The sequence below is a fragment of the Podarcis liolepis genome (assembly GCF_965112155.1).
Source record: "Podarcis liolepis genome assembly, chromosome: 5".
Classification (NCBI taxonomy): Eukaryota; Metazoa; Chordata; class Lepidosauria; order Squamata; family Lacertidae; genus Podarcis; species Podarcis liolepis.
Window position 1 is genome coordinate 2,771,191 of NC_139556.1, and position 20,450 is coordinate 2,791,640.

Below are 20,450 nucleotides of genomic sequence, written 5' to 3' on the forward strand. Positions count from 1 at the left end.
AGAAGGAATAGACAATATGGTACCCTCCTGGTGTTGCTGAACTACAGCTCCAATCATCCCTGACCACTGGCCATGTTACCAAAGGATAATGTGAGTTGTGGTGCAATATCTAGAGAACACCATGCTGGCTACGTAACCTCTGTTACGTATAAGAGCTAACGCCCCAGTAAATAGGAAGGCAGTTTAACATACTGTTGTCACTTACGATTTTATTCTTAAAAACTGTTACAGAAAGCCAAGATTTGCTAGTGCTTAATGATCCCAATCTGAGCATTTAATACCAATTTCTCAATCATATAAATGCAGCTTTTGATCTACCCAAAGGACTGGGTTATCCATTGACTGTACACTCAATGCTGGAGTCATTCAAGGCCTAACTCAAGCGTTTCTCAAATTTCAATCACAGTTTTAGCTTTGCATACTCCTTACGATACATCTACCTAGCTTTATCAACACACCTAATATAGCAGTCCCAGTATGTCTTCTTCAACAAGGATCTCTCGTTATGTTAATCTGCAGTTTGTGTGTATGCATACACAGGATTCAATGTGGCTACAATCAGGCCCTTCAGCTTTTGGGTGTCAATACCTCTTTCCATTTTAAAATGTGTGTGTTTCCTCAATCCAGCCCAGTCACATACAGCTTTACAAAATACAATTGAGTAAGATTTTAACCTAGCAACGCATGGCTACACTTTCACACAGATGGCGTAATAAAAAAACAACCCACTCATTATTACCAATAGCTGCATCAGGATATGACCAGGGCAAGATATGATCATGGAATGCCCAGAAGATGCTATGATAACTTCCTTCTCAGGGGAAAGGCTCACTATTCTGAACTCAGTTCACATGGACATTTTACTACGTGGCAGCGCATTCCTATCTTTCCCTTTCCATCGCAATACCTGATTGCTATGTATTTGGGATCTCCACGAACCTACTCTGTATACACCCCCTTTACAAGTACGATGAGTCTATCTTAAACAAGAAACCCTATGGGCGTGAACGTAAGGCTCTTGTGCATTGACGCTGAAGAAAGGTACCTCCATAATAACAAGAATCCTGTGAAGATAAGACAGAGGCTAAGCAAAAGTATTCAGTCCGAGAAGCTGTGAATTTTTAAGAAAATGGAACTTTTTTGCAGGAAAAATGTGGACAATAAAGAGAATTCCATTTATCATTTTAAAAGTTATCTATGTTTACTGAATATATAGATGATGTACAATAGTATATACATCTAGTATATACATTTAGTATGCATATATTTGTGCATACTAAATGTGGGGAAATTCTGGTACTACTGTACGTTATTTCTTTGTTTTCTGCATTTTTCAAAAATAAAATAAATGTACTATTTGGGGGGGGGGAGTACACCTACCCTAATCTTGCTTAATTCCCCCCCCCCCAGATGCTTTTGCTGAATTTTTAACTACAGTTCCATTATACTTGGTGTAATAGGAAACAGTACTTTTCTAAAAGAAAACGAAGGCTCTCCGGACGTCCATTCTCATCTATTATCTTCACATGCGGTTATTTATCTAACCACAATCTGTCTGTTTCTAGGAAGTGGTCACTTCAGGCCTCATTTTATTTTACTGCTGGTTGCCCTTCTGCTTTTTACGTATATCGTAGTGCCTTTAATAACCTGCTTCTGCCATGATAGGAAGGATTCTGTGTACATCTCCCAGGCTGGATAGCAGGCCATGGGCAGAGCTGGGTGCTGGCCCTGTAATTCCCACACGTGGATTTTTAAAAGCTAAAATCCTGGTGATCAGCCATTCCAGAGAGGAACCAGAGGAAAGGATCCGGTCCTTCCTGTCTTCCCCCAAAACTGCTGATCAGAGGGATTTCAGGTTTGTAAAAAAGGCTGCATCACTTGTGCTTCACTGAGGTGCTTGACTGCAATTGTATACACAGATAGATTTACTTCAGTAGGGCTGTATTGCATATAATGGAGCTCAGGATTCCCAACTTTGTCTAGCTCTGGTGTGAATTTTACTTTTAAATAAGGAATCCCTTCCTGCTCAGTACTTGGTACAGCAAAACCTGCAATGCTGGTAGATTTTCATGAAGGAAATACTTTTTTGATACACCGTATTCCCTTGCCAAACCCTTGAAAAGGACAAAGTTAGGACAAGAAAGGTAAAATCCCAACTTATTTGTAGCATATTCAACACCTAAATATCACAATTATAATCTGTACACACCGTACATGCTATATATTACAGGAACACACTCACGCATGATCATAATTTCTGTCTTGGCACTAACCTAGAATTCTAGTCCTAAAAAGACTCCCTGAAATTATTCCCATTAATTTCAATACGCCTTTCTTCCACAGACTTGGCTCAGGATCACCGTCTCTGCAAGTACTTACTTTACAATTGTATGAAAATTGCAGAAGAGTAAATAACCTAATCATGTTGTTCCTGTTCATCTCTTACCAATTTATCCAATTTAATTCCTCTCACATCCCCCCAAATTCCCATAGTTAATTTAAAGAGAATATTATCTTAAGTATACTTTCAAATGTGATTTTCCAACATAATAAATTACCCTCAGTATCCACAATAACTTTTCTTCATATAACACAAAAACAAATTAGCCATAAAAATCTTGGACGTGGATGCAATATACTGAAAGTACAAATGCTAAAAAGTGGTAGCAATTTAATACGTACACTTCTATTACAGTTGTTTGGGGAAGGCATAGGCCTTTCTGAACTATGAAGAAATAATGCTGTATTTCCTCCAGAATGTTTTATCTCTTTGGTCTCAGATTATCGGCATAAACACACACATCAGCTATAGATACAGATGTTATTATTTGCATTTTACATTATGTTACCATTAAACAATTCTCCACAAGAGCTACTACATGTCTGCCATCCTCATATTGGCTAATGTCTCTGTTTAAAATGTGTCTCTATACAAACCAGAAAGTATGTTCTACGTATTTGCAATTTCACAACCCCGCCTATTTTTTTAAGTGTCCTTAAATTTAAGAGATACACAAGCAGATGTATTGCAATACATTCTCCTCCTTGGCTAAACTGAAATCTCCCACACTTGTCTAAAAAAAAAGAGGAAGAAGCTTCAACATCAGAAACGAAAGCTCAATCCAAGTATTTTTTCATTTAGCAAATGATGCATATTATCTATGCATATTTTAATTGGGAATATGAATAAAACTAAGCATATTAGAGGTTCGGCTTATGCACAGTACGAATATATCTAAAATGTACAGTGTTTGCCAAACTGGCTGACTGTCAAGTTCATCAAAAGAGCATCCATATCCACATGTTGTTTTGATGTATACATTGGTTTCCAGTAAAAAAAGAAAAAGAAAAGCATTAGCATAAATGCTTTTGTTATGAATAATTAAAAAGCAGACATCCATATATTATGACTGGCCATAGACGCAATATGTATACATAGTGCAGTGACATACTTCAGATTCCTCTGGGGATTTTACAAAAATAATGTAAAATGTATTATTATAATATTAATCCCTCTCCTTATCAAATAACATGTGGTACAGATGTGCCTAAATACATGTCATTGCACTACTTGGGCAAAGGTTATTGCCACTGAATTGTGTTACCAAAGAATATAGTTTTAAATGTTGTCTTTTTTTAAAAGCCTATCGGTTCCTCGATACATGTGAGCATGCAGACAGACACGCAAAGCCTTGCAATAAGGGAGAGTATAAAGCTTCCAGTTCCAAGAGAAAGCATGGTCAAATAAAAGTCAGAACAGACTACACAATCTGATTCAGTGCCATATCTCTGCAAAGTGCCATTCTGGTAAAAAGGCGTATCATCTATATAATAATTTTTATGTATCGTGTATGTATACCTCCACCTACGCACCAAAAGGTAAGGAAACACACCACTCATGAAAACTTGTCAGTGAAGCAAAACCAAAACTGCCACAAGACCCAGAACATTTGCATTCAAAAACAAACCATGCATCTGATTTTCTGAAAAATGAAAGGTTGCTGGTTTTAAATCAGGGTGACAAAATGATAGAATGAAAACGATAGGCACAGAAATGGGGGGGGGGGAACAGTAACTACACAACATCCTTAAATCTAAAAGCCGTCATTTTTAGCAAGCCGGACTGAGACCCGGCTAGGCCAATGAAGATGTTGCTGGTTAGGTGGTCTAACTTAGTGAATCCTAGGACAATCCACCAATATCCAATCCGAGTGATTAAACTTCGTTTTCCTCTCGGCAATTTTACTCTGTTCCCCCACTCTGTTGTGAATGCTGCTAAATGTGAAATGTTGCGACGTAATAATCAGAAGCATCTAAGGAAGGGACTGACTCTTACCCGGGGAAGAGTAGGAATCCAGCCACAAGGACGAGAAGCAGAGAGAGGACGACAGTGTGTTCACCTTGCAGTTCTGCGGTCTCCTGTGAAAGCAGATGGAAGACACTCGGTGATCTCCGTGGCATTTCTTGATTTTGCAAGTGCACACAGGCCTGGCAAATATGGGAAGGCGGTCCTTCCCTAGCAACCACAGGGCTCCAGCCTCGCAGCCACATGCTTTCCCTGCCACCGCTGCCCCCCTGGCTGCCAGCTCCCAGCAACAACAATAGAAGAGGCAGAGAGGGGTGGCATGAGAGAGAAGGAAAGACACTGTGAGGGAGGGAGGCAGAATGAGAAAGGAAAGGGGGGAGAGGAGAGGAGCGTGTTAAGCTTGTCTGGCAGTTAACAAGTCTTGAATGAAGAATGTTAGCAAACAGACAAACAGCATGCCTGGTGCATGCTAATGTCCCTGGATTCACCACTGACAGTTTGAATAATTCAGTAGGCAAGGAAAGAAAGAAAGAAAGAAAGAAAGAAAGAAAGAAAGAAAGAAAGAAAAGAGTCTCTTCACCCCTTTTGAATGCATGCAGAAAAAGTATCTTTTCAACTTTTCCCTTCGCCCATTTTGGATGGCAAAATTCAATCATAATTTCAGATAGACTTTGTAATTCCTGATTGTCTGCTCTCTCCCCCCCCCCCCATCCTTCTATCACCTATTTTACTGCTTTTTACCTTGAAGTTGGCACCTGTCCTGGAGGTAGCATTTTTAATGCACCAGCCCTGTGTTTCCATTAGGGTGGAGGATGAGAAGCAGAAGAAAATGCCAGGATGCTTGGGCAACCAAAACATGTAAATATTTCCACTTGTATCAGGCTAACTTTTCAAAGGGGCGCAGGTGAATAGCCTTTCTCACACAGGAGAGTCTCTTATACATTCCAGACAATCCAAAAGAGAGAGAAAAAAGGGGGGGGGGAGAAATGCCCCAGCATTCTATTCAGAAAAGGAAAAACATTTTTAAAATATCACATTTTCATAGCTTGCAAACTACGCAAATCCTGATGGGTTGGTCAAAAGAAATAAACCCCCAGATAAGGAGAGAAAACAGCAGGGTTTGGGGAAGTACCTAAACCTCAAAGCAAAGTGCAGTGAAGGAGATGAAAAAATATTCCAAATATTGTAAGAGGGGGAAGAGGAGTTAAAAATACAGCCCAGGGGAAGGGGAGCAGTGGTCCTTTCTGGCCATGTTTTAAAAATGATAAAAAAGTTTTTGAAGGCCATCTGAAGGGGAGGCGGCCCTTGAAGCAAGCGGCAAAGGAATCACCTTGTCCTCTCGCGAGCGACTCGCGCAATCGGGCCGCGGCGAGCAGACGGAGCGCGCGGCGGAAGCCCAGGAGGAAGACGTACTTACGCACATAGGCATCTCTCGCTCTCGCACGCGCGCGCGCGCGCCGACACACACACACACGGTTCCCTGCGCCCGATCTGCAGCGCAGCGAGGTCTCTTTGCTTTGCTCTTGCTCGCCTGCCTTTGGCCGCCGCCCCTGCGAGCCAGCAAGAGCTCTTCTTCTGCCAGCCCAATGCGGGCTTGTGCTTGTGACGCGGCTGGAGGACTGGTGCAGTGGCAGAGAAAGAAGGGAGCCCGAGTGGGATCGGGGGCTGGGGGGGGGGGGCTTCGCACACACATGCACCAGGCGCGCGCGCGCGCGCACATGCCCAGATGCTGCAGAAAGGCGCTTTGCTTCCTTCAACTTTGGCGGCGCCTCCTCCGCCTGGTCTCCCCCCCCCCCCGCCCCGACTCGGTGCCAAAGAGGGAAAGGCACGCAAGGCACACAAAGCCCGGAGAGAAACTCACTCCATCTTTAGAGGGAACGGGCTGCAGGTTGGCAGCGCAAAGGCGTCCGCAGGCCCCGCTGGAGAAGCTGCGCCCGAGGCGGGGAAGGGAAATCAGGGCAGCCACTGGCGGAGACAAGGGAGAGCCGAGGGGGGGGGGAGCAGCAGCCCTTGTTTTCTGCCGCCCTTCCCTCGCCAGCAGCTGCACAGCCCAGCCGAGGCTGCTGGGCCTGGCGACGAGCTTGGCAGCGAGTCAAGCGCCGATCAGCCTTTGGGCGAGACAGCTCAGCGGCGGGGCTGGAAGAGAAACAGCTGCCACGGGCGCGCCGCGAGGGAGGGAGGAAGGGGCCAGGCGAGCGGGCGGCCTCGCGCGCCCCCCTCGCGGCCGCGCGCCCCGGGGCTGCTCCACGCGGGGGGGGGGGCGTCCTGAGGAGACTCGCCGCTCTCTCCATCCTCGCCCCCCCCAACAGACTCGAGGAGTCGGGCCAAAAGCCCGTCGCTGGTTACCAAGTACTTGGGGGAAAGGGCCCTTTGGTGCCCGCCCCCGCCTGACACTTCCTGCCCACTTTCCAAGCACAGAGAAGCCTTCCAGTTCTTCGAGGAAACGAAGCCTCCGCCGCCTTGAGAGATATATATGAGGGAAGACGCGTCAAAAGAGAGATTCTAATGTGTCCCCGTCTCTTCTCTGGCCTCGCTCGGGGCTTTTCCCATGGAGCGCTCTCGTAGCGCAGCTTCCTGCCCCCTGGGCTCCGGGGCCGAGCGCGTCCTCGGCGAAACTTCCCTTTGCCCAAGAAGCCTCCCGCCCCCCCCCCGACCAGGGCGAACTTCTGCTCGCGACTGCCGCCGGACGAAGGTGGGCTCTTCTTCTGCGCCTTTCCTTTTCCATTTTCAAGGTGCGCCCTCCTGGCGCCGGGACTGGGGCTGTCTTCTGCTGCTTCGGGCGTTGCGTTTCACGTGTGAATGTGTCCCTGCCCCCCTTTGTCTCTCTTCGTGGCCTGGGCTCTGACTGGCAGCTCCGCCTGGGCGGGCGGATGGGCAGATCGAGGTCTTCTGCCTCCCGCCTGCCGAGCTGCTGCTGGGCTGAGACAGACACGCATGGGAAAGTGGACTGAACACGCACATCGCCTAGCTTCGGGGGGCGGAGAAGGTGTTCAGCAAACCCTTCCAGCCCACTTTGCAATGGCTTTCTTTCTCTTCTGCTCTGTAGATAGACCGACCCATCACACATATCGCAGCCCTGAGATATTCAGTCAAAGGGTGAGCAAAAAAGAAAGTGCAAGGCCTGCACAACTCCCACCTTTCTCTCTCTCTCTCTCTCTCTCTCTCTCTCTCTCTCTCTCACACACACACACACACACACAGCAACAACCACCACAACCATATTTCTTGGTGGGCCTGCTTTGGCACACATCAGCATTTCTACCCATCCAAGTGTCCTTTTGCGTCACATCTCACCATTTCAATCAACCAATTGAAATCCCACTTTCATATTTTAAATAGATAGATACATAGATAGATTTCCCCCCTATTGGTGTATTTGTAAATCAGCGTATTTCGTACGGCTTCTCTCTCTCATACACACAGATACGCACAAGCTTTAGAATGCTCAATTACCCAGCACATTTTAAGGGATGCCTTGCAATATTCGAGCACAAAATCTCTGACTTCTATGAAGATACTTTGCCAAACCTTCTCTACTTTCTCTTCAGAAAATGGTAGAGGACTGCAGCCTCAGGGAGCAGTTAGGGAACCTGACCGGGGCTTTTGCCTGGATGTAGAATTGCCATCATTTCATTTTGACTCAACTCTCTTCAAATTCTGCTGACAGGATTATGACAAATATTTGCCCATGTACTGCCATGAGAAAAATTCTCATTAGAAATAGCACTTTTTGTTCCTAAGAACTGACAGGAAAATATATCAACTGGAAGAAGTCAACTGTATAGTTTTGCTTTATTTCAAAATATTTTTCACTTCTGGGATACTGACCACCTTGCCTTTTCCTTGACAGCTCATAGGCAGGCAACAGCGCAGCTAATTCCCCTTTCCAAATGCAAGTTCATAAGAAGTACTAGAAATTCACAGCACTGAAATTATCTGGTCTCCTGTCCACTTACATAGTTTGTCTATATTTAAGCTTATTTTGAAACAGCAAAGCTCACATTGTAACTACTGCTAGTCTAGTGGGCATCTTATCTAACAGCTAGTATAGGGAAAACAGCCTATTTGTCTTAACTAGAACTGCAGCCTGACAGTGTATATATAGCAGCGAGTTACAAATATTGCAATACATGCCAATTTCCCTCTCCCCCCCCCGGCTTTGTCCACATTTGGCCATTTTAAAAAGGCACCTGCCATCCTTAGAAAGTGTCTCAGAAAATTTGGCTTCCCACGGACCTTGTCTCCTCTTTGCTTTGGTCTGCTGCTGCTGCTGCTGCTGCTTGCTTTTGAGACGGAGAGGAAACACGAATGTTTTTAATATCTGTGTTGAGATACTATGATACGAAAATTGTATAAAACCATTAAACCACCTATTCAATTAACACTCGTTTCCCATTATTTATTCTGAAGTAGAGAATCATGAATCAAGTATATAGTAGACTATAAAATATTTCTGCATTGACACAGATTTGTAATATTATCTTAAATGCTGGTTATCTGCCACTAATAATTATATTTTCAGATGCAAAATGCTGTAGCGAGATGAATATATAAACCCCACCCAAATGAATTAAAACTTTTACTAGCTCTAGATCCACAATAACATTTTATCTATCTTTTATTTGTTTACATTAATCATGGGAGCATATGGTGGCATGTTTACTTTTGATTTTATTCAGTAAGAAACAGAAATGTGAAGTATACATTCCTTCTAAATTATTGTATGATTTTATCTTTTGGAGATGACATAAACCAACACTTAAATGGTTCTGGAAAGTGAAAATAATTACCTGGATACTTCTGAACCAAACTTTTCTGGTATGAGAATTTTAAGAAGACAGAGAATTTAGTAATTTTTTTTTGTCAGTGAGCCATATTATGGGGTTGTTGTTTTTCATTTTCTTAATGTTTACTTCAAGCAATTTTTTTAAAAAATGTCTCTCAGTCTCTTCATGTCTGTCTCTTTTCAGGATATATATATTTTTAAAACACAACAGTTTTTTTATTTTTAAGGATTAAAAACTCTTGATAGAGACTTGAAATATTCTAGGAAAGACACATTTTCTATTTCATAAATCAAAACTACATAAATGATTAATTTCAATATGGCACTTGAAATGGCAAATATTAAATGCTGCTGTCTTTTAATACTGAGATTTTGGGTGACACAAGGACAAAATTACTATACTTAATATTCTCTTGTACATGTAATTAGCTACACATGTTTTTACTTGCGCTGCATTTCTTTATGTGAGATGCATCTGGTGGTGAAAGAGCCATCAGACCTGAAGCACAGCTGAGAACGGCAGTGCAGCACATAAGGCTGTTTCTAACACTACACTATGGTCACAATCCGCACAACCACCATGGAAAGGAAGGAGGAAACTGTAGCGCTCTCCTTCAGCTCCCATCAATTTCAGTAGGACTTAATTGTCTTATTTTATAGGGAACTTGGCACCGAACTGGTAAACCTATATAAATGATACTTCGGATGTAGAACAAAGTTTCGCCCCTCAACACACAATTTGTTTCCACATAAAAAATAAAAAATAAAAATAACAGTGCATTGAATTAGTCGAATTAGTGAATTAAACACAGAGTATTGAGAGGTTACTTTCCTTTTTAAAAAAATGGGGGAGGGATAGAACAGCTTACTTTAAAATACATTTTCAGCAAATCTAAAGCAGTAAAGATTCACATCTGCTCAGTATCAACACACACTGGCTATTAACACTGGATATTAACATTCATGGGTTTAAAGAGCTATTTGGTGTACCATATAATTAAGATAAAAATAAATATATTTCATATATTTACTCTTAATACTACCTTCATCTTTTCACATTGCTTTAACTTTGCATTATGTTGTATCAAAACTCATTTCACTGCAGCACATTTGAACCCCATTGATATATAAGAAAGTCAATGCTACATTTTTAATACTTGCTATATTTACGACACATTATATATTCTGTCATTTACTAAGCTGCTTCATTAGTATCTATTTACAAAACAAAACAGCCACTTTCAGTGTATTGGACAGTAATTCTAAAATAACGTGGTAAGAATTAACGTGACTGTTGTTATGCTTAGCTTGTTGCTATGGCAGTCCCGTCACTGACATCTAAGATTATGCTAATATTTAACAAAACATTTGCTTTTCCTTTAATATTTTATTCCCCATATAAGGCAATAAATAAATATAGGTTCAATAATTATGTATTTCAAAAACTTTACCCTTCTCAGCCTTCTGTATGCTCATCTGCTTACTCAGGTGTGCAGCCTTGTCATGGAATGAGGCCCAACTAATTTTTATAATTTAGATAACGCTTTGTATCATTGAGTTTTTATGCTAGCCCGTTTAAATGCATTCCCCCCATTTGTACTGTTTGGAAGGTTCCAAAAAATACCCTTCCAGAAAGACTTTGCTCTTGTGGTATGAATACACCAGATACAATATACCATATAATTTTGGACTGCCTTCTCTTTTATACTCTTCGGAGACACCTAATGGTGACTCCTTTGAAGTTTAAAGTATCTACTTGCAAAGAATTTGTAATGCAATGTTTGTTGAGGGATGGTATTCTTGAAACTACTGAGATTGGTTTCAGGATATTTAGCAGAGATTTTAAAAGTCAAATCTAAAGTTACTTAATATTACTTAATGTTGGCTATTGAATCTTTTGTATGTCTGGATTACCAATGTTTTAGGACCCCCCTTTATGATTTAATTATCTAAATTATGGGAATAAAGGCTGAATGAATGCATGAGACAACATCAGCCCTCCATTAAATACACTGGATGTGATTCCCCCCATCCTTGTTTTTAGGATTTTCTGCATGTGTACACATTCCTGCCTATAAGATGTGGGCTTTTGCCTTTCACACTTTTATTTTTGAGGTAGAAATTTTACTTATTTCCTTTTAAAAATGAAGCACTGTGAGTTCAAAAGTTATACAATAGTAGAACTCTACCCTAGTTTGATGCACTTAGCAGTACAATCCTATACGTTGAGTTCAGTGGAGCTTACTGCCAGCCAATTGTGTATAGCAGCCTAAAGAAGATAAGCGTGGTGAAATACTTGACAAGTACTTTTGAAACCCTTTTAATATTTGAAACGCAGTGATCTATAAACCGAAAACTACATAAATAATAAAATCTTATAAATTTACAAGCTTTCCTCAGTGAATTTTGTGTATGACACATGGACACACAAGGTGGGCCCGGACACTTAATTTCCCCACTAATTGTAATCTTGCTTCAAAAAAATGACGCAACAGGGCTGATAGCAAAAAATATTATTTTAAAATTATTTTTAAGCAACTTGCACATTTATTTTCCTTTCAGCAATTACAAATATTTATGCATTGAACCATAACAGAATATAAATAAATATGCAAAATAAACACGTGCTATGTGTTAAAAACTGTGTGGTTCAGAAAATTGCTCAGAACTGCAGGTTGTAAATAATTCTTCTCAGTTCATTCTAGACCAGCCTATTTCAAATTTCACCAGTAAGTCAATTGCAATGTTTTTAAAAAGCCTTCACCACAGTAAGTAATGTTAATTATACAAAGTACCAAATTCTGGACTCTTCACCTTTTAAAAATGGAAGCATTGACAAAGATACAGTATAATGCAAATTGGTTGATACACTTACATTATATGCAGTATTATATTAATGTGTCATGAGGCTTTCATTCTAAAATTTGTGATAACAAACTTGAATTCTCTTGCTTGGGCTTAAGGCTCTTTCATTTCAGTGGTGTTGCTTATGAATAAGGAGCAAGTTTTATTACCTTGTTTCAATAAATAATTTAATCCCCATTTAGAAGGGAATTATAACACGGACTGTTTTACAACTAGCTTCAACCTTCACTCTGCCTGCACTCCCATAAACAGACAAGTCCAAGTACTGACTCCAGCAAGAGAGATCCCAAAACTGAGATTTAAAAGTGCTTAATTTTGGCTGGATTTGTGTGTGAGACTTATCTCTCTCTCTCTCTCTCTCTCTCTCTCTCACACACACACACACACACACACACACACTTAGAAGGACACACTTAGCAGGCAACTAGGGATTTTTTATAAAAAAAAAACCCCTTTATATATGCTCGTGCAGTTTTTCTGCACAGGTAGCGATCAAAATAGCTTTCTGATCAATTAAGAACCCGTATTTACTAAACAGCCAAAATGCTTTATATTCTGTCAAGGTAGACCAACATATATTGCTTTTTTGTGTTATGTTAGATAGAAACACATTGACATTTTTATTATAGCACAATATACATTACAAAACATTGTGGGAGGGAGGGGGAAATAAAGAAATGTGGTGAATATTAATTGTAGGGGGGTTTTTTTAGTTAGGAAACAAGCTATGCAATATATAAACATAGTTTATACACAGTGGGAAAATTACTGTAATATATTTTCAAATATAACTTTGCAAATGGATGTCTAATAAGAATAGGTCTCCACTATGGTGATATTAATTCTCTAGAACTCTTCACTCCCATTAATGGAAGCATATGAAAATAATAGAAAAGAAAATACCAAAAAAACCACCTTAATTTGAAATTAATAATGGTTATACATGAGAGAAAGAAATGAAATCTAATACTAATAATATTTCCCCTTGACATCAGATTTGCAGCAAATGCCAGGTTTAACCACTTAGACAAAACTTCTCTTTGCTTATCCTCTTTTAAAAACACATTAACTTTAACCACATTACATATTTTGTAATCTAAAAATATACAGATATACAACCTAAAGGATCATAAATATTAAGGAAAACACTTCATTTTGGATTTTTTTGGAGTTGCCACAGCTTTAAAATTATTTAATTTATTTATCATCTGTCTTTGATTAATTAGGTTGCCAATAAATAAAATTACTTGAGCTTGTGTACTGCTACATTTCTGTGGATATTTAATTCATAGTTACTGAATGTGAGAGGCCTTGGTATTAAAGTGCAAGGGTCATTATCAGTACTTGCTATCTTCAATATTTATTTAAATATAGAGTGTCCGCTGTTAGAGTGATCAGAATGCAAAATGGCTTTAAAATAGTTAACAAGTTCAAGCCCCATCAGTACTGTGGAAAATCCCAAAGTTTAATATATACTGGCTATGGATTGAATTGAATTTGGGATTTTCCACAGAGATGTCTTGTATGAGTCGATGAGCATTTTGAGTGGAAAGCCCCATTGGGTGAGCAGGGTTCTGCTCAGTGTCTGGATCCATGTGGTTGGCTTCAACTTCTGTCACATGTGATTCCTAATTCTAGATGAAAAATGATTCGTTGTTTCACCACAAATACAAATTATCTGCCAGCTTTGGATGCAACCTTGAAAGAAAGGTATATTTAAATTGTTTCCCCTTAGATCTGGCAAAGGGAACTGTATGACCTGTACAATGAAGTGTACTTTAATTTCAACCTCAGTGAGAACTACCAAGTAAGTCCATAAAAACATGCGCCCCCTACATTTTCCTGGCCACCACAAAAATCAGTAATGCTTCTTATATACAAATGAGTAAACACAACACTTTTTGGTTTTTCCAGAGCAGAAACAACAGTTGACAATACTAATATCTAATGTCTCATTTAAGAAAATAAAAATGTTGATTTATTTCCCAGGGTGTGCATACAAGTTGAATATAAGCATTTTGCTAAGGGCTTAAAAATCTATTGTTACCAAGCCAAGTGCTGTAGAAATAAATGCTCTTTAAAATCACTCTGAGAAATCTATTAAAATAGTTCTTTTGGGTTAGGTATGACATATGAGCTAGTTTATAAAAATAACAACAGCTAGATGTTATGTGTATAATTTAAAAGAGAATTTGGTAGCTGTTCAGAGCATGATTGGTCCGGTCCCTGAATACAAGCACAACCTTGTCAATTATAAAGGCACAATCCTTAGTTTTATCTGCCAGCCCCGTAACTGAAATTAATGGGAGCCCTGCTGTACACGAAGAGCATGACAGTGGCTTGTTGCTTTTTCAGAGCTTCCATTCATTTCAATGGAACAATCCTATGCACATTTACTTGAGAGTAACCTTTGACCACCTGTGAGATTCATTTCAGAGTAAAAATACCTAAGGTTCTGCTGGTAATGTCATATAAGGCAGGTTATGAAACTAACTAATTGAATATAATAATTGATTAAGTTCATGTGAATCAGAACTGTAGACCCTGGGGTCATCTAGTCCAACCCCCTGTGATGCAGGAATTCTGCCGACAGCCATTCCTGGGTGGGTTGGAGCCACCAGCCTTCTGGTGAACAGCCAGATGCACTGACCCATTGCGCCACAATATCTTAGACCAGGCTTCCTCAACCTCGGCCCTCCAGATGTTTTGAGACTACAATTCCCATCAGACCTGACCCCTGGTCCTGCTAGCTAGGGATCATGGGAGTTGTAGGCCAAAAACATCTGGAGGGCAGAGGTTGAGGAAGCCTGTCTTAGATCCAAAGATCCAGTTGCAAGCAGCGGCGTAGCATGGGGGGTGCAGGGGGGGCCGGCCACACCGGGCGCAACATCTGGGGGTTAGGGTTAGGGGGCGCAAATTACTCGCCTTGCCCCGGGTGCTGACAACCCACGCTACGCCACTGGTTGCAAGAGTGGATAACACTTCCACTTCTGCTGGAAGGGGTGCAAGTTGGCTGATATTCACTCAGTCTACAGCCTCACTGAGCCCTCCATGAAGCTTAGGAAAGAGCTGTAGCTCAGCACGCAGAAGTCCCTGGTTCAATCTCTGCCATCTACAGATAGGGCTAGGAATGTCTCCTGCCTGAAACCTTGGAGACCCAGTCAGTGGAGGCAGCACTGAGCTGGGTGGACCAACGGTTTGACCCAAAATGAAGCAGCTTCCAGAGGATCTGCTGAAGAGACTGTCCAAGAGACAGGAGGCTGCAGACAGAGCAGGTGACACCAGCAGAAATGCTCCCTCCAGCAGAAAGACACGGCCTCACTAGAAATGTATCTGATTTCCTTCCGTGCGCAAAATGTCAAATGACTTTGGAACCCATATTCCTACCCAATATTGACTATAATTTTATATGTACCTACGAAATGAAAAAGTGGGGAGCTATCGTACATTTTGATCCGCCTCAACCAAAATGTGATCATTTTCAGCAGGACTTGAGTTCTGTCTGGACAATGGAGCACTGCGTGAAAATGCTGCGTGGCTAAGTAAAGTTGGAACAACATTGCTGTTAGTACAACTGATGAGACTATGGAAAAGAACTGGCTCAGTGAAGCTGTGAAGCTGAAATTCTTAATAATGTCATTATGAGTCTCTTTATAAGACATAAGGTTAAATCTATTTTCCTGCTATACTGATGCAATACTAAAGAGGAAACTCGGGAAAGGGCCAGAGGCCACGTCAGCAGATGCATAAAGTGGTCACCAAAAAGTGTAAGTTATATATGCCCTGAGCAGAAAGCAGTTTTTCCCCTCTTTCTTTTAATTTATTTATTTACTTTATTCAAACAAAAAAAACCAAACAAAAAAACAAAAACCCACTGTATGGCCACTTCAGACAGCTGCTGGATATTTATTATCGGGACTTTTCATTGCTGTTATTTTTGCTGCTACAGATTAACTTGTCTGCAATTTATTATGACAGAATTATCCTTATGCAATTTCATTGTGCTTGTCACTTTCTTGATTTTTAGGCTACCACATAAAACAATTGCTATTGGCAGTGACAAAAGATTTCTTGTTAAGCTTCTGAAAATGTCAAGAAAACTGTATAGGAAAAAGTCACCAAAACTGTAAGTCGGAAGCTGATCCATTATACACAGACAGTTAACAGAATACATACAAAACCAAACCAAAACCTTTTTGATGCAGGAGGGAGAGAACACACCCTAAAGGAGGTAGAAAAACTTTAAATATTAATTAAATAATATTGTCTGTGGTCTGCTTCATTGCATCAATACTCTGTATTATATATTGCATCAAAATATACAAAGGGGACTCCTTTTTGTAAAAGAAGGCATTACATTAACCATAGAAAGATCAGACCCTTTCAGAACTCCAAATTTGTGCCATGGAGCTCTAAGCACTTTATAAATAGAAGTAATTCTTAAAGAAAAGGGGTTATGTGCCAGATAAAGCGTACTCACATCACAGAGTCTTTTTAACAGTAGAATAATTTTTGCAACTTTAAAATGAACATAATAAATGTTTCCAGGTTTTTCTACACTCTTAAGTAAAGCAGGTTCCACAACCTTCCCCCCCCCCCAGCATTTTTCAAAAAAGTATATCTTTTGCTTTTTTACGAAATGTTGAGGAAAAACCAAAGCTTGTGGTTCTATTTCCCTGTCCAAACTAAATTCAAAAAGCAAATAACTGAAATGTCCCACTGCCTAAGAAATGCAAGTGTAAAAAGCAGTCACTTTTATATTGCATATATCCAAGAAGACAGTTGCCAAGTGTACGTTGCTTTTCCTTTGCTTGTAATTATCATAAATTTTAATTAGTCTCTACTTCTGCTGCATTTTCTTGTTTTGGATAAAATGATTGAACAGAGGTATTGTTTTACATCACATGCAGGTAGTTTTTCTTTCTGCATGTTACTTTCTAAAAAATATGCTGTACAAAGCATTTATTATCATAATGCTGGGAAATCTTCTGTTTCAATCCTTTATTATGCTGGTGAAATTATAGAACTCCCCTTCACCCAGCAGCTGCAATAAGTTGAAATGAAGAGGGATTTAAAACAAATAACCAGTAATATATTGAAAGTTAAGCATTTTGTTTTCTCTAAACAGAACAGATTCTGAGTGCTAAAAGGGCTATAAGCCTTTTGTTGTGCAAATTCTCAACATTTCTTCATAGCAAATGGCTACAATTAAATCAACAGCTCAGTAAATATATTTATAAATGACTGCCTTTACAAAAGTAGTTTTATAATTGCATATGACAACTATCATTCAGCATTATCACTGCAAACTGTAAGAGCTCTTAAACCTCAATACATTCATCTTTCTCAAACTAATCATTTATGAAGCTAAGCAGCTCTTCTTCGGCTGGATGGGCCGTGAGGCAGCAAAGGCTGTGAGCAAACCAAGGGAAGCCTCTGAAGAACGTGGCCTCTCCCTTTCCTCCACAGCACCTGCATTCTGGGTGTGCTGAACGTTTGCCTCTTCATGTGAATGGGAACACAGGTTGTTAAGAGACCTCCAATATTATCCTACTTCTATTATTTAATCTCACTAATTAAATGTCAAGTCTCTACATTTCTGCATGCTGAACAGCAAGTTATAGCTCATAATACAGTATTTATTGATTTGAAATGGAGAATACTGTATCTTAGCTAGTACATTTGAGGTTCTATTTATACTACCAAATAGAATAAAAAATTTCTGGCTGTTGCTTGGTGTGACAAAATTGGAGCCAACAGCAGTTGAATAGAACCGTCTCTATCCTGGGGTACTACAGATATGTCTCTGCTTTCCAGACTGTTTTGGAATTTAATCACATAGTGGCAATTTCGCACCGATCAATGAAAGTGGGCTGGGTCTCAGTCAGTTTTATTGCACATAGCCAAGTGGGCTGGAGGCTCTTACCAGCAGATCAGGGCTGGGCAGCGTTCACCAGGCCTCCAAACACAGAGGGGTGAGGGAGGCCGGAGGTGGGTCCCTTCTGCTGAGCTCCCCTCACCCTCTCGTTTCTGGGAGTCACCTGCATTGGGAAACCAGGTGAGCAACGCTGCCCCATTCCAATCTGCCCCACTAAACCACTACTGGTGCTTGCAGAATAAACCCACTCCCCTCTCACATTGGACTTTCTGTAGTAAGGAAAGTGTGGCGTGGCAATTGCTTGACCCCGCATCATAGAAAGGAATGCTCTGTAAACAGCTGATATCATATAATCTTCCTGAAAACAAATCAGGATGAATGTTCAAAAACAGGTCTTCTGGAAGCAACCTCAGTTTGGAACTAATGCAGAAAATTGTGACATTAAACTTCAAAATAAAAGGTGTGGTTTTTGTAGATTTCCATCAGCTATTTTATCACACCCCACAGGAAATCCTTCACTGGGATCCACTTATGTAGATGTGTGAAGAAGTATGTAAAATAGGTTATTATAATACAAGTATAAACTTGATAATTCGGTATTGGAAGGATTCTCCTACATTCTGTAGGTTCCCTGATGATTCTATGTATGTAATTTGTTATATTACGTAATATATGTTATTTTAGTTTTTCACTCAGAAAGCATTTTGTTATTTTAAAAATAATGTAAATGTCTTCTGAACTGCTTGTTTTCTATGTATTTCACTGTCTGGATCACATATGTGCAGGAAAAATAAACAGCTAACACTAATTCTATATGTATATAAGGATAAAATTTTGTTCTTTAGATTTTTCCCCCTTTTGTTCTTTAGAATTTAGCTACAGTTCCAAAAGATACATTTCACTTAATTTCTCTTAATTTCCACAACTCCCATTTCAATATGACATCATTCTAGTAAAGCCCTAAGATGGATGGTTTTCCATGGTGTGTTACAATTCAAGATTATTATTTAAATGTATGCTGAGGAAATATCATACACCATTTCCCTGAAAAGCTGGAAGACACTGCACACACTTTTAAATAATATATTTGCAAGACAGATTATCTACAAAGCACCATAGTTCAGGTTTTTATGCTGCTTTAATTTTACACACACACACAGATATTACACACACACACACACACACACACACACACACACTTTTCAGTGTTCCAAACAGAAACTATTATTATATAATTGTTTATCTTTGACAAATCAGTGAGGAACTGAACAATTAAACTTTGCAAACAACCAATCTAGCAAAACTAGTTTAAAGTATTTTTCACAGAATGTTAACAACAACCTACTTCAATTTTGTGGGTGTAAATGTTGGGTATTGAGGTGTTTAAAATTATATAATCCTGATGCTCTGCCTTTCTATGCTCGCACGTGCCTAAATTAGTTCTCCATTTTGTGGTGGCCCTCGGAGAGCAATTCCTATTGAGAAGCGAACAAAGGCCATGACCTCTGGGTCAGAGTGTAATGCAGGAAGCATGACCTCCTCTTTGTTCAGATCAGCACTGTTTACTTTGCCTAAGTAAAGATCACCAATACATTAACTAAAGAGGATTAAAGGGGTCATATCCTCAGCGCAGACAAGTGGCAGCCCTCCTTAGCCACCAAAATCATTTGACTTTTGTTTTTGGAAACTTTATAGACACACACGTGCGAGCACACAGACATCCTTAAGTGGTTTTTAAAAGGGAGAGAGAAATAACTGAAACATTCATTTTTAATAGTTGGTGACTTACGGTTTTTAAGAAAAGCATATTCTGAATATACATTCCTACATTCTTATTTTTCAAAATACAAATAGGATGATGATGATGATAAACAGAGCAATTTGCAAGATGATTTTTTTGGTTCTTCTAACTTCACACTCAATAGTCTAAGGCTAGTTAGAAATATGGCTAGTTTAAATTTATATGTATTCTGAAGAAAAATTCACTGATAACATTGGTTACACAAAAATAATTTGTCATATTTGCATGCCATACAACTGCATAGGGGTAAAAATATAGACGTTTGGGACCTGGATCCACAATTTTCCAATAAAGGGAAGCAATGCCAAGCGCAGCATGAAGTAACGCCAAGTCCTGAATCCCAGGCACACCTGGATGTGGTTGACTTCCTGTCCCACTGCCCCATTCCTGCCCAGGTTTCTTTCTGCGAGTGAAATGAGCCGTGCCAGTAATCCCTAGCTGGGAGCTACAGATCTGCAGTGCCCTGTGGAAGTCTAGCAGCAGAATCTATGTGTTTGGGGCCTGCAGCGTGTGGCTGGGAAGTGTTGAAGCTCCTGCCCCCCAGATACAGGAGAAGCAAGGCTTCTGGACTGTGTGTCAATGCCATTCAACTCCAGGGGAGAGGGCAAAGCAGTGGCCTGCAGTGCAGGACAGCACAGGGAGATCTTGCAGTGGGATCTCAGCGTGAAGTGGTTCCTGTTTCTAAATAACAGAGGTGGTTTTTTGTCTAGAATGAACGGATGAAACAAAAACCCTGCTTCGTCTGTTCTAATACCCTGCCTTCTCCAGGATGATATGGAAGCGCCTTCCAATTAATTATGAATTGTTGAATTGA

The 20,450-nt window shown here is 40.2% G+C and overlaps 1 protein-coding gene across 14 annotated transcripts in view; it reads right to left on the reverse strand.

Annotated features, from left to right (window-relative positions):
- The window catches only part of LOC310707033 (uncharacterized protein), a 182,451-nt gene that overhangs the window by 84,359 nt on the left and 77,642 nt on the right, over window positions 1-20,450 (reverse strand). For 7 of the 14 annotated variants that reach the window (XR_014526268.1, XR_014526271.1, XR_014526272.1 and 4 more), the window contains exons 1-2: window positions 5,048-6,480; window positions 4,337-4,419 (exon numbers count right to left, since the gene is read on the reverse strand). Coding sequence is in view for 1 of the 14 variants with exons in the window: in XM_083503626.1 (XP_083359752.1) it covers window positions 4,337-4,419 (83 nt within the window). In the remaining 13 variants the exon portion in view is untranslated. Of the gene's footprint in view, window positions 2,807-4,336; window positions 4,420-5,047; window positions 6,481-15,406; window positions 17,002-20,450 lie in introns of those variants that run through there. The other 7 variants (XR_014526269.1, XR_014526270.1, XR_014526274.1 and 4 more) reach the window with 3 other exon arrangements.